This window comes from Schistocerca americana, chromosome 4 (genome assembly GCF_021461395.2).
Source record: "Schistocerca americana isolate TAMUIC-IGC-003095 chromosome 4, iqSchAmer2.1, whole genome shotgun sequence".
Lineage (NCBI taxonomy): Eukaryota > Metazoa > Arthropoda > Insecta > Orthoptera > Acrididae > Schistocerca > Schistocerca americana.
The window spans coordinates 203,506,020-203,521,804 of NC_060122.1; the positions used below are offsets into that span (position 1 = coordinate 203,506,020).

At 45.6% G+C, this 15,785-nt stretch overlaps 1 protein-coding gene across 1 annotated transcript in view; it reads right to left on the bottom strand.

The window, feature by feature from the left end:
* The window catches only part of LOC124612844 (sodium-coupled monocarboxylate transporter 2-like), a 104,993-nt gene that overhangs the window by 32,495 nt on the left and 56,713 nt on the right, over window positions 1-15,785 (bottom strand). Inside the window, exons 7-9 of the mRNA XM_047141273.1 lie at window positions 12,367-12,507; window positions 10,488-10,596; window positions 8,344-8,453 (exon numbers count right to left, since the gene is read on the bottom strand). Of these exons, the coding sequence (XP_046997229.1) occupies window positions 8,344-8,453; window positions 10,488-10,596; window positions 12,367-12,507 (360 nt within the window). The remainder of the gene's footprint in view (window positions 1-8,343; window positions 8,454-10,487; window positions 10,597-12,366; window positions 12,508-15,785) is intronic.

Below are 15,785 nucleotides of genomic sequence, written 5' to 3' on the forward strand. Positions count from 1 at the left end.
GCCTTAGAGCAAGAAAAAGGAGAAACGCAATGGGGAAAAATAAATTCAGTTGCAGCAAGAAAAGGCGGTTTTATTTACAAAACAAGTAATTCTTTGGGATTTTTCTCAAGTTGAGTATCTGTTATGTCATCAAGACTTTTCACCCGAATTTATGCCGTTTGACGTTTGTGGTAGGTTCGTACTGATAACGCCATGTCTCGCCACCCCTCATGCTTTTTTCCAGAAATAATTGTCTAAGTTTTGCATTTCAATGAAATTGCAGTAGACGTCCACGCATCCTTGTTTTTGTTCGGGCATCAAGGTGTGCGGGACAAACTTTGCACACACTTCTCTCTTCTTCGAAATATTGATTTAGAGATGTCGCTAAATTGCGGATTTGACATAGTGAATGCAAAATACAGCCGTCGCACGTCCACTACCTGACACTTCATGCTCACAGCTGACAGGTCACATGCGCACCTGTTACTTGCAGTTGTTGATTCGAATTAGTTAAGGTCACTTATGTCCCAGGAATAAAATCAGTCGTGGCACTTATTGGATGGATGGCGTAAACTTGAGTACTCCAGAAACTCCTCTCTTGCTTACATCCAGCGGCTCAGTTATTAGATCCAGCGGCGTCCGGTGTGGCCGAGCGGTTCTAGGCGCTTCAGTCCTGAACCGCGCTGCTGCTACGATCGCAGGTTCGAATCCTGCCTCGGGTATGAATGTGTGTGATGTCCTTAGGTTAGTTAGGTTTAAGTAGTTCTAAGTTCTAGGGGACTGATGACCTCAGAAGTTAAGTCCCATAATGCTCAGAGCCATTTGAACCATTTTTAGATCCAGCATTCCACATCAGATCAAGCAGTAAAATAATTTTTGTGCGTATCTTCTTTAAAGAATTTCCCGCTGCATGCCCCTAGGATTAAGAAAGCAAATCAGGAGTAGGAAAGTCAGTCATGGTGACCGTCTTTTCTAATCCACGAAAGAGGAAAATTTTGATTTCAAGCCTCTGATCATTACGCGCCACTGATGCTGGACACCCTGATTGAGACATAATGATAGCAGTTGTATCACTGCAATATGTATTATCTTGGTCAGTACATGTTGCTGAATAACCTAAAATTAATTGGAATAAAACTGCAATAAAAAATTCTCCCTCTGCCCACAATATTAAACAGTTGTATTAAAAAACCTCCATTAAGCTTACAAAATGCAATGTCTCTTCTTAATTGTTGTTCAGTCCATTAATTCAAGGACTTTTTTTAAATCGTCATATCGAGGAATACGAGACCAAAAACTTGCAGACAGAAGTGTTTTGCGTAATTCTATTTTCAAATCTGAAAAATTTCGATTTTGCCTCGTCCAGTTTTCGTTAAATTACAGAAAACTAAGAGTTTACTGTTGAGTTCGCCCTTAGAGGTTTGGGTGCAACAGACTATACTTGAAAAATATCGGGCGCACTGTTTTCGAACATAAGTGTACTAAACGCACACCATCGCGATGTTTGAATTAGTTTCGCAATTACTATAGTAGCCTACGTGCTTTGAGATTATATAAATTTACCTTTTAAAGTAGAATAATCTCCTCTAAACGAACGTATATTTATCCATTCACAGTTCTAAAAGTTATGCTTCCTAAAAGCTTCGTCATTTGAGTAACAAAATTTACTCACCTTGCACAAAAGCACGTTTACTCAGCTAGTAGAACAAAGTTATTGTGAGTCCTCAGTAGATGACAGTACTCAGCCTCCGCTCTAGCAAGAATGGTTTCCGAGAAACGTGCTCTGCGGAAACGTGGGCCGTGCTTCAACGTGACCTGGTGTCCCCTACTGATCATTGAATTTTATTGGAAGCGTTTATTGCCAGACTCGTCTTCCATTGCCGGATCGATGCAGATAAGAGTCGACAGCCTCTCTTTATCCTGTGAGACCGCGTTAAACTTCACAGTTGAAAAATGAGTAATGAATAGCTTCGTAGGTATCCATCCACACTGCACAACAGTATTATATGGTCACTTTTCTGAAACCCCGTCACTTTCACCCAAACAATGTTTAACTTCTAAATCTGACTGGAAGGTGCCGACGCTCTGAAAATGCTCATGAAAGTGGCGCCCTGCGACGTCATCTGCTGGTTGGGTCACACTTCAGGCTGTCGACATGTGCCAAAAAGAGGCCGGACCTCAGAAGTCCAAGTGAGGTTAACTTTATCACACTGGCACCACATTTCACCATAACTCTGCCAAACGCCATCATGGTCTTGTCATACGATGAGAAGGTCGTTACAACTCCCCTTATCCACATCTCACTCCTCCTCTTGATGCCCAGTCGACGGAGGTCTAAACCGTGATGGCCAGCGTTGCAAATCACTCGCCTTTTTATGGGTGGGAAACGTTACAGACACATTTTCGCTCGGAATCAACACGAAAAGGCCTGACCAATTGCATGAAGTGCGCCAATGGAACCACCCCTTCCATTGGGCTTTCATTTTCATACGTTTCGCTGACGAAAACATTTTTTATCCGAATCCGATTAGGGCGTTTATGCTTTTACATCCCTTCCTTTTACAGCTCTCCTCTTGTTTGTGCACGAGTGGGTACGACACCGACACATGCATAAATCAAACAGCGAAAGGCCCGTCTAATACCTCTAGTTCATCACTATACTCAGCGCTAATTGCGCATCTTTCTTGGAGACTTCAAAAATAACTCTCTGCAGAGACATCCATCACCGATCACTATCCACCAGCAGGAGGCACCCTTTGGACATTTCTCACATCTCTCTTCCGGTTAGCAGGCGCTGTTGTTGAAAGGGTGCCCGTCGCGCCAACGAGCAGGAATGGCGTATGGGTGATGTTATTAAAGTGCCCAACAAACATCCTCAGATGGTATCGAGGATTTCGCCGAATTTGGGCACGTTAGACGTACCCTTTGTCGCGTTATTCACGTGGGGGAGGGGGGCAGAAGAGGGATGAAAATCGTCAACACCCTTTTCGGTTTCGGATCCGTTCATATTTCGTCAATGGGCTTTAATGGATCCATCCGGTACACCATTGCATAAATTGTGGCCACGCTAAAATCTCAAAGGGTGAGATTAAGTTTAATAGGCTTGCAGTCACACGATGTATTTACGGAAGGGCTGATTTCTCCAGGAGGTGTCGGTAGTGTCAAAAGTTGTCAAGAACATCGTCCTGTTGTATATCAGACAGCAAACTGTCTTTTAGATCGAGAAATTTGGAAATCAACGCCTGAAGGGAAGGCGTGGTTTCATTCGTGCCCTTTGTGACATCTTCTAATGTCTGATTCTGAACAGCGATATGTCCGAAATATTTTCCTAAGCCACTCGTTGGAATACCTCATGATTACAATGCTGGACATGTGTAGCAGAGGTATCAGGAGGGCTGGTGGTGCGACGACGTTTCCATGATGTGACACGTCTGCGATGGCGCAGGGCAAACCTATGGTGAAACATAGTCCCAAATTTATGTCGTTATCTCTCCTTACTCCTCAGGTGAACTGGGCGCCGACCTTATCTTGGCACATATCGACACGTAGATGTTCGAAGCATCGCCGAGCCCGGGAGTGATGTCACAATGTGCCACGCTCTTGCCCCTCTACTGACGATTTTTGAGCCAAATTTCGAACTTTTGCTTCGAAGTGGGACTAAACGACAGGTTTTCAAAAAAGTGACCTTTCTGGCGCAGGTTAATTTTCAGGAAAATGCTATTGTCCGACCACTATAATTGGATATGGACATCGCTAACAGTGCAACTGACCACATTCAACTGACTTTTAGCAAGTACCTCCGATTGTTGCACAAACAAAACAGGAATACAGTTACAAGCCAATATGAAAGGGAAGCACATGAAATATAAGTCTTCAGTTTGCATGGACACAAATGAAGTTTATTGAAACGAAATAAGCCTAGCCAAGTCCGTCATTTCTATTTAACACCACCGCAGGCTAGTCAGGGCGTCCAGCACTAGGTCTCTCTCTTTCCGTGACAAGTCGACGCTCACGAATCCGTCACACATGCCGAGAAGAACAGGAAAAATGCTAGATAGCGCTACACATCCACACCAAGGAACTCACTTCGGATTCTCTCTGTCTTTCGCACTACACTACGTCTTTGGGATGATCACGAAGGGTCAGCTATTCCGGGCTTCTGATGCACTCAATGAAGACATCGCCTCAGCTCCAGAAGGCATACAATTCCTCCATCACTGCTAGTCAACCTCTCCCTTCGGAGGCCCCAAACTGGTCTATAAAATTACTCGCTATATGAGCATCAGAAATGCCACCTATTAGTGAGATATGGAAATATCTGCCACAGCGGGACTCGAGGCCGTACTTTCTGCATATCTTGATCGGTCACCTTAGCATTTCGGTTATGCATGCGTGCCTCATGGACCTACTTAAACTTCCATATATCACGCTGTTTACATCCCCGTCCCTTATTGTGACATACGGAAGTGTACATACCGATATCGAAGCGAAAGTTGGTGTCGAACCAGAAGACATGCAGGGATAGCCGAAATGCTTAAGGCGACGATTCGTGATAAGCTAAAGCAGCTAAAAGCAGCTGATGCAAAGATTTTCCCATTCAGCGAATTAATTTCCAACTGCTGTCAATCGTCATTAATGTCGGTGCATCGAAACATTTAACTAACTATACTTATAAGCCTATCAACCAATCAGAATTGGGTGCAGAATGTAGGCACTCTCATTGGCCACGTTAGTTTGCCTCGCGGCAGGACATTAAGCTTTTTTTCTGTAGCGGATACCGGAAACAGCGACCGTCACTGGGGAAATAATCACCCTTAACATCCACCTTGTAGACCAGTCACATTAGTGAAAAACCAGTCGTAATTTGCAGGCATGGACTGAAAATGAGATGTTACAATAGTTGGCGACTGTCCTCATCGGTCTGACATGTCACATGTCTGCTGGGAAAGTTATGGTTGTCTCATACTTAAATATTCATGGAATGATTTTATTAGCATGTTGTACCTGCACACACATCTGTAACTGGACAATACTGCAGGGATGCCCTGAAAACATTGCAAGTGCATATCAGGAGCAAAAGACCACATTTCCGTGTAGCAGGCTGGATGCTGCACCATGAAAATTACGCGGCCGCATATTGCCAATGTTGTTGCTAAATAACGCCGGCCGGGGTGCCCGAGCGGTTCTAGGCGCTATAGTCAGGAACCGCACGACTGCTACGGTCGCAGGTTCGAATCCTTCCTCGGGTATTAATGTGTGTGATATCCTTACGTTAGTTAGGTTTAAGTAGTTCTAAGTTCTATGGGACTGATGACCTCAGCAGTTAAGTCCCATAGTGCTCAGAGCCATTTGATTTTGTAAATTCAACTGAATATTCAGGGACTGCAGTTACGAACAATATAAACCGTAATGATCACACAGATAAGGTTGTGGGGAAACCAAACCAAAGACTGCAATTTAATATACACTCCTGGAAATTGAAATAAGAACACCGTGAATTCATTGTCCCAGGAAGGGGAAACTTTATTGACACATTCCTGGGGTCAGATACATCACATGATCACACTGACAGAACCACAGGCACATAGACACAGGCAACAGAGCATGCACAATGTCGCCACTAGTACAGTGTATATCCACCTTTCGCAGCAATGCAGGCTGCTATTCTCCCATGGAGACGATCGTAGAGATGCTGGATGTAGTCCTGTGGAACGGCTTGCCATGCCATTTCCACCTGGCGCCTCAGTTGGACCAGCGTTCGTGCTGGACGTGCAGACCACGTGAGACGACGCTTCATCCAGTCCCAAACATGATCAATGGGGGACAGATCCGGAGATCTTGCTGGCCAGGGTAGTTGACTTATACCTTCTAGAGCACGTTGGGTGGCACGGGATACATGCGGACGTGCATTGTCCTGTTGGAACAGCAAGTTCCCTTGCCGGTCTAGGAATGGTAGAACGATGGGTTCGATGATGGTTTGGATGTACCGTGCACTATTCAGTGTCTCCTCGACGATCACCAGTGGTGTACGGCCAGTGTAGGAGATCGCTCCCCACACCATGATGCCGGGTGTTGGCCCTGTGTGCCTCGGTCGTATGCAGTCCTGATTGTGGCGCTCACCTGCACGGCGCCAAACACGCATACGACCATCATTGGCACCAAGGCAGAAGCGACTCTCATCGCTGAAGACGACACGTCTCCATTCGTCCCTCCATTCACGCCTGTCGCGACACCACTGGAGGCGGGCTGCACGATGTTGGGGCGTGAGCAGAAGACGGCCTAACGGTGTGCGGGACTGTAGCCCAGCTTCATGGAGACGGTTGCGAATGGTCCTCGCCGATACCCCAGGAGCAACAGTGTCCCTAATTTGCTGGGAAGTGGCGGTGCAGTCCCCTACGGCACTGCGTAGGATCCTACGGTCTTGGCGTGCATCCGTGCGTCGCTGCAGTCCGGTCCCAGGTCGACGGGCACGTGCACCTTCCGCCGACCACTGGCGACAACATCGATGTACTGTGGAGACCTCACGCCCCACGTGTTGAGCAATTCGGCGGTACGTCCACCCGGCCTCCCGCATGCCCACTATACGCCCTCGCTCAAAGTCCGTCAACTGCACATACGGTTCACGTCCACGCTGTCGCGGCATGCTACCAGTGTTAAAGACTGCGATGGAGCTCCGTATGCCACGGCAAACTGGCTGACACTAACGGCGGCGGTGCACAAATGCTGCGCAGCTAGCGCCATTCGACGACCAACACCGCGGTTCCTGGTGCCGTGCGTGTGATCATTGCTTGTACAGCCCTCTCGCAGTGTCCGGAGCATGTATGGTGGGTCTGACACACCGGTGTCAATGTGTTCTTTTTTCCATTTCCAGGAGTGTACATATAAGCCTTTCAACCAATCAGAATCGGGTGCAGAATGTAGGCATTCCCATTGGCCATGTTCTTTTGCCTCGCAGCAGGAAATCAAGCTCTTTTTCTGTAACGGGTATGAGAAACGACGACCGTCACTGGGGAAATACTCACCCTTAACATCAACCTTGTAGACGAGTCACATTAGTGAATAACCAGGCCCAGCAACTCCAGGCTGAAGCAAGCCTCCTTCCCCCAGAAACACGACCCAGTCGTAATTTGCAGGCATGGTTAGAAAATGAGACGTTGCAATAGTTGGCGACTTTCCTCATCGGTCTGTCAGTTGAGGTTTTTCAGCATCTCCGTCACGCTCTCCAATGGATGAAGCAATCCCGTGACCGTTAATGCTGTCATTCTTTGTGTACGTTCAAGATACCGTACTGGCAATATTCGGTATGAGACCCACACACTTGAGCTCTATTCTAGTGTTGGTAGAATGCTACATACTACAGTGACTGTGTTAGAGCCAAGACGGATATTAGAATTGCCCTTCAATATATTTTCCCCGTTACCTATTAAGAGCCAGTTTTCCACTTGCCTTACCTACGACAAAGCCTAGGTCACCATATCATTTCACACCCTCACTAATTATTACACTCACGTATTTGTATGAGTTGACTCTATTTGGGACTCACCGAGATACTGATCATAAGGTACTACTAATACGTTTGTTTGTGTGGCCATCTTCCGCAGCAGCTGTTAAACTCTGTTACTGTAGGTTTGAGCTGACTGCAGTCTACTTAAAAAGAATTACCCCAGACGCGTTTTGCTTTTATTTATAATGCATCTCACGTGGTTATTGGTGTTTCCTTATATATTCCGCTCCTTGCCTCCTTTACAGCAGCGGTTAATGACGAATGGCTTCATTTCACATTTGCACTTGGCAGTTTCTGGCATTCTGCAGTTTTTTCTGCGCTATATTATTTACACTTAACTTTCTTAAACTGCTTATGATTCTCCGCTGCCACAAACCACTGGAACTAGCAGTTACTTATATATATGGTAGTACTTTTATTTTTATATCTTTTTTTTAGTTCCAGTGCGAATGAGACTCTCTCATACGTTAAAGCATCTAAAATCCTAAGTTTCTTTGTTGATCACTCTGCTAAATGTTCCATACATCTTTCGAATCCAATCTCAGTAGGCAGACAATCGTTTTGTATGGGGCTGCTGGTCGTGCACGCGTGCGTGTCATTCGTATGCACATATCCGAGTGTGGGATAAATTACAGAAAGGTAGCACTCAGCAGCTTTGGCAGTTCCACACTGGGAAGGGTCTGGGCTGTGACTACTATTACTACTGTCTGCCATGTCATTAATAAACAACATTATCAGCAACCATTTCAACACAGTTCGATGACTGTCCCTCCAAGATAACTTTCTGCGTACTCACTACTAAGAAAACCGCAATTTGTTTGCTACCTTATGTGATGAAATGGTACATAACTGATTCTTACCTTAGGGCTGCGCTGAAAATACCAGCGACAAAGAGACCGGGCAGTCCAGGCACAGCCGTGGAGACCTGCATCACGTAGTAGGGCAGCAGCTGGTCCGGCCTCGATATCGCCTGCAGCACCAAGGCACACACTCCAGTCTAGGCTGATGTTTTCAGAAATACATGATATTACTGAGGCCTAATCAACAAATCAACTAAGTCACTACTGCCACTCCCAATAGCGTATGCGTCAGTGAAACCTTAGGTACAACTAAGGCAACAGTTTTGTAATCGTGGTTACACCGTATAAGCTCAAGACCGAACGGGCTCTCGATACATATTTTGGTAGTTACCTGTTGGTCTGTATGTCATAGAAGCAGTACAAGGGTAGCTCTCATTTCTTTCTAAACATTTGACATTGAATGCTTCTGTAGATCACGATAATCTTATCATAAAAATAGGTTATAAACAGTATCCACTGCAGACACGTTTATTTCGATGCTAACCGGTTTCGATCATTATTTGACCAATCTCAGATCCTCCAGCCATGATGCTAGACTGTGGCGGTGAATGGAGTTGGTGCTGTTAACTCCACAAATGCCAAGCGATATGAGTTTTTTGTATCCCGCCTGGAAGGCGACACGTGGGTCTTCTCCTGTGATCTGCAAAACAGGCCGAATGAAGGATGCGAGTAGGAGCAGGTGAGACAACGCACTTCGGTACTGGTTGTAGATTTTACAAGTTTACTATGGGCAAAAATAGAAGTACGTAACTGAATACATAACTTTGGCTGAGTTTAGAGCGTAGGTGTGCAGCCGAATTCCCGTCGTAAGTAAAACAAAGTCTCAATATCCAGCTAACACACTCAAGTCGAAGCGATGTATCCAGGCCGTCTGCTCTTGATGAAATGGGGAAAAGGAACTGAGCGTTTGGCGTCACTGGCAGGGAGGCCCCTCGACAGGCAAACTTAAAAAATAACAGATAAATAGCGAATGCAATAGTAGAACTTGATTGTCAAATCTGTGAGAGCTACATTCTGAAGATAATTGGAGCTGTAACCTCTTACACATACATAATGGCGTTACCGTCTTCTTTCTGAAACAAAGATTTGAAAAACTTGTAACTGTTTTAGGAACTGAAGAAGTCGTGCAACAATATGAAAGGGAGCAGTACTCTATAACTCGCAGTGAGAAATACTACTCTGGAACTTTCCAGACGCTCGTATTCTGTTTATATTTGTGTAACTGTCGGAAATATAAAAGGTCGCATTCCATTAAGTCTTCCCTATGTACACGTCCCGCTCACGTAATGCATTTCACAATCAGACTCGCTTACGTACAAACCGATAAATATTGGTGCTACACTGGAACACCAAGATAAAAAGAACGCCAGAAGTACATAGCAGACGAGCATAGGCTAGAAGCGTGGCGCAAGATACGGTACTGAGCGGACTGAGAAAGGACTAAAGATATTTCAGCATTACGAGAAGTAATAAACAACAAATTGTAGGAGTATGTGGCAAGAACTGACAGCACAAGAATGATGTAGACACTGTTTAACTGCAAACCGAAACACCGTGAAGCGATGCATAGATGATTGATGAAGTATGGCTGGAACGAGATATTTGGGACTGAATAAGCCGGAAGTGATTTAATCGTTAGATTAGAAACGTATAATGGAACTGTCATCACTGAATTCTCTGTTTCGTAACCAAGCAATGAGTCTTCAACGGATGAAATTCATTTTCTGCGTCTTTCGTTCTCAGTCTCCTAGTGGACACCATATTTTGAACTAACTGTTCTCACTGCAGCACTCCGTATTTTCCGTTGAAGACGTCAGTACTACAGTGCGAGACGAAAATTCTTTACTTTCAGATGTCGTCACATCGCCTGAAAATCCACCTAATGGGGCGTCTGGTGCAGGTTGTAATACAAAATTTTAAAAAAGAACGTAGTGAGCCCTAGTAATTGTCTTCACATTATTTTTTGCGAATTTTTGTTACGCTTCGTTTTATGTAACATTTCTGTAATTTGCTTTTGTAGGTATTACCGGAAGATGGAAAATCCCATATTTTTTGGCACGTATCTCCATGCATGGTTACCATATCATAACGACCGAAGGGTTATGATTAAAAACATAAAGAGAAATTCCTAACTAGCTACTTACCTTTGCCGATATAGGGTCACAGTTGTGGTACGTTGCATATATTAGCAGGCCAGTGAACACGCTGATCGCTTTCATTGTGATTATGCCTCCACCGAAACCAAACAAGCAGCTGCAAAATAAGGCATTAAATAACGGAGCTGATCGGAAATCAACACTGGAAATAAAACATATCATAGCAGGGAAAATGCCTTTCTCTACGCGATCATCCTACAAATAAATTACTGTTGATGTAAGCTCTTATTCAATAAACCTCGTTGCAATCATTTCCAGCGATCTGCTGGAAACAAAAAAAACATTATTTGGTATGTTTATGATTCCTTACGATTACACACTCAAGAGCCACAGAAACTGGTACCCTGCCTAATAACGTATAGCGCCACCATGAACATGCAGAAGTACCGCAACACGACGTGGCATGGACGCGACTAATGTCTGAAGCAGTGTTGGTGGGAACCGACACCATGAATCCTGCAGGTTAGACCATAAATTCGTAAGAGTAAGAGGGGGTGGAGAACACTTCTTAACAGTACGTTGCAAGGCATCCCAAACAAGTTCAGCAATGTTAATGTCTGGCGAGTTTGGTGGCCAGCGGAAAAGTTTAATCTCAGAAGAGTGTTCCTGGAGCCACTCTGTAGCAATTCTGGACGTATGGGGTGTCGCATTGTACTGCTGGAATTGTCCAAGTCCGTCGGAATGCACAATGGACATGAATGGTTGCAGGTGATCAGATAGGACGCTTGCTTGCGTGTCACCTGTCGGAGTCGTATCTAGACGTATCATGGGTCCCATATCACTCCAATTGCACACGGCCCATACCATTACAGACCCTCCACCAGCTTGAACAGTCCACAGCTGACATGCCGCGTCCACCGAACCATGAGGTTGTCTCTATAGATGTATATGTCCATCCGCTAGATACAATTTGAGACGAGACTCGTCCGACTAGGCAACATATTTCCAGTCATCAACAGTCCAATATCGGGTGTTGATCAGCCCCGGCGAGGCGTAAAGATCTGTGTTGTGCAGTCATCAAGGGCACACGAGTATGAATGTGTTTTCGTCGAATGGTTCGCACTCAGACACTTGTTGATGGCCCAGCATTGAAATCTGCAGCAGTTTGCGGACGTTTTGCACTTATTTCACGTTCAACAATTCTCTTCAGTCGTAGTTACTTGGTCGCGTTATTGCAGGATCTTTTTCCAGCCGCAGCGTTGTCGGAGATTTGATGTTTTATATGCTGCGTGATATTCACGGTACACTCGCGAAATCTATTAAAAAAACCGAGCACCTCAAGAGTATTCCACAATCCTCACGACAGCTCTCTAATTCATTCTTCACGGATATGTTACCTTCAATATTAACTCAACATGTTCAAAAACATTTTGCAGATTTGTGGTTATCAGTCCCTAGGCTTACCACTACTGATTCCAACTTAAACTAACTTACACTAATGCAATACACACACCCATGCCCGAGAGAGGACTCGAAGGTTCGACGGGGTGGTGCCGTGCGGACCATGACATGGCGCCCTAGACTGCACAGTTACCCCGCGCGGCTAAAAAATATGAGTGAGCTCATGAAGACAAAGGAGATGCAGTTAGTCGAAGTGTATAGCTGATTATTAGATGTCGGTTGACAATGTCGTTCAATGGTTGGCATTTTTTAATCTGTGAAACGAAACTAGTGTTCATCATCCTTAAATGATTTAGGTTGTTGTAACCGTTTTCCTACAAATCAGTCATTACCTACAGTGAAATCATAAAAAATAGTGTGATGTGTGGCTACAGAGAATCGTTTATTCCTTATGGACAGGCACTACAGGTTCTAAACCTGTGATTAACTGAATTGCTGAGTCATTAATTTAGAGGGCAGTACTTACATCCTGGCGCTACGCAGATTGGGCACCGACAGGAACTTCTGCATGGAGCCCTGGTTGATGGCGCAGACTGTCAACCAGTTTGCTGTCGTCCCGAGGACAATGGTCCAGAAGGAGTTCCGTACGAATGGGCTTGGATTCATTCTGTAAGGAGATAAGAACGATTAAGTTTCCATATACGTGTTTTTGTGAAGTGTTAACCATCCTTCAATACATATATATAGTAAGCTTTATCGTTCTTAATTTAAATTTACGATGACATAAGGATGATACCAATTGGCGGAAGACTGATTCATGCAATACGTATACATCAATAAACGATAAGCTTGACAGGACAAAAAGTGTGCGTGGTTTTATTGTGAACGACAACGGTTGCGTGTTGCATCGTTTCATAATACCATAGTTTATAGAGAGCGCGATTCAAAACTTTGAGTAAGTTAGGAGACAACATGCACATTATGCTGTGAGTAAGAAGGTTATCAAGAAGCAGAGCTATGTTAATAACAATATTTACTTTCATAACTATAAAAAAATTGTTAACAAGTGAGCATCTATTATGGCTGCAAAATACATTTGTATTTTCTTAAATTTTATGTTTGACTGTGGATACAGACAGTTCTTAAAAAACTTTCTAATTCGTGAAGCAGCCCGTACAGAGTTTCATTGGAGCTTCATCAACCTCTCTGAATAGAAATTCTTGTATTTTGAGAGTAATGAAAAAAATTAAACACTGTATGAGATTCCTAGTAGAAACACTTGTATCGTGCAGAAACACACAAGCAGTTTCTAACACTCCATGATTATCGACATAGTACAAAAATAACGACAAAGCCATTTAGTTTATAACCTCATTACTGTCAAAAACGTCTGCAGCATTTTGTGCATTTTCTAGCTTTCCACAAGTGTCAGAGGCGAAATGGAAGGCTTCCCACGGGAAAAAAATCTTCTCGTCTCCGCTGTGGATACTTTGGGTCCACGTTATTTTGTTATGGACTGTAATTCACTAAGATGACTTGTAGTCAATACCGTTCCTACACACGAGATCAGGTTAATCATATTATTAGAATTCAAAAGGAAAAAATGTTTTAATATCAAATTAAGCGGACTGAACGTGTTTACCATTATTTTTGAAGTCATTCTAGATGATAGGGCATTTCACGATGTTTTAAAGATTTAAAATTTTAATAACGCGCTCTAGAAACAGGCAACGGCCTTGCCGAAGTGGATACAACGGTTCCCGTGAGATCACCGAAATTAAGCGCTGTTGGGCGTGGCCGGCACTTGGATGGGTGAGTCTCCAGCCACCATGCGGTGTTGCCATTTTTCGAGGTGCACCCAGCCTCGTGATGCCAATAGAGGAGCTACTCGACCGAATAGTAGCGGCTTCGGTCAAGACTACCATCATAACGACCGGTATAGCGGTGTGCTGGCCCCACGCCCCTCCTAAACGCATCCTCCGCTGAGGATGACACGGCAGTCGGATGGTCCCTGTAGGCCACTCGTGGCCTGAAGACGGAGTGCTGTAGAAACAAGCTATAGCTACGGTGGCGCCGTCTATTAGTGGTGAGGAGTGTCAAGTTTCGTACCATATACAGGTCAGTAATCGTGTCACACTGGTTGAAGCGACATCGTGCTTACGTTGTGGAGCGCTCCGGCGAATGTGCCGAGCGCGTACGACGTGCCTTTCGTAAGCATTTCAAGATTCAGCCGCGATATCCCATTCTTGCTCGTGGAGCAATAGTGAGCTAGGTGAGAAACTTCCGTGCAACTGCTAGTGCATCGAATAGAAAGTCAACCGGCCCTTGGAAAGCCATACAAACTACCGAAAACATCGAATGTATGCTTAGCAGTATGAAGACACAGTCGGCTTTCAGCCGTGTTACCGTGCGGACGGGCTCGGCGCGCCGGGCAGTGCTCCGCAGGTGTTGTTGTTTACCCGCTAGCGCGCGGTCGCGTCGTTGTCTTGCCGTATAGTACCTGTACCGACCCGACATGGCGTTCTCATATCGAAAAGCTACAATCAAACTAACGTTCAACGCATCGTACACGAGACCGAAGGCCCATGAAATTGAACGGTTTCTACGAGACATCATGGACATCGAACCACAAGAACTGATAGGAATTCATCTGTCTATTGTAACCAGCACAGTGTACCTCAAACTGATTGACGAAGCGACCTGCGACAGATTACTCCAACGATCTGCAAACGGCTTTCGCTTCTGTCACGCAGACGGTAACGTGAGCGTGGTAGGAGTTGACCATGCTGGTCTGGGGGTGCGTACCGTGCGCATCTTTGAACTACCGTTCGAAGTTCCTGCCAACCTAGTCGTTGATGCGCTGCGGCCATACGGCACAGTTCTGAGCCACACAGAGGAGAAATGGAACACATTCGAAACGTACCCTGTCCTTAACGGGGTACGACAAGTGCGCATAGAACTTAAGAAGCACGTTCCATCGTATGTTTTCGTTGGTGGCTGCCGCGCAATTGTTATATATGATGGACAACCGAGGACCTGCTCGGGCTGCGGCCAGGAGGGCCATGTTAGAACTGAGTGTCTGCAGCGCCGCCTCGTTCAGGTACCCCGCAATGAACTTCCCCAACGATCCACTATGACCTCTCTCCCGCTAACATATGTGGAGGCGGCACGACATGATGTGATGGATGATCAAAACCTGCAACCTCCTCAAGCCGCTGCCAGCTCCGTTGGAGAGTCAGCGCCGTCGACGACGCCGCAGCCCAACGGTGCAGAGGTTCCTATAGCCTCCGCCCACCACAGCGTCGTGGGCACCCAACCACCGTCACTGTCGGGATCAGACACAGGGGTTCCTAGCGACCGAGACTGTGTCGAGCCCCGCCCTCCAGTGGATGTCGAATCTCGGACCCGAAAGCAAAAATCACCCAAGCGACACAAGAAGAGGCGATTGTCAGCTGACGAACAGGACAGGAATGTGAAGCCGGCGGAAGACATCGACTTCGTTGACTCGCCCACAATTGCAACGGACTCCAGTGGCATCATTCACCAGAAGGTGCCTGAAGACAAGGAACAGTCTCCTAAATCTGGTGGCCCAGAAAACGAGGCGCACTGCGTCGACTCCCAAAATGTGGGCTCCTGTGAAAGCATCCAGCCCCCAATGACATCACAATCGTCTCTTGGTGATTGGGCAGACGATATGGAGGCAGATGATGCACAGCAAACATCGATATCTCCACCAGAGCCCATGGCTGACAATGAGCCCGGAGGGCTCTTCCAGTCAGGGACTCCTACGGCACAGTAATGCACAGCATGCAGGTGGATGGCTGTGTGGTGTGTGGTGTGTGAAATCGCTGTGGGATTGCACCGGTACACTGCCTCCGCCACTTGATATGTCTCAGTCGTACCGTGTGGGAACAGTCAACGTAAATGGTGTCCACTCCACTGTCA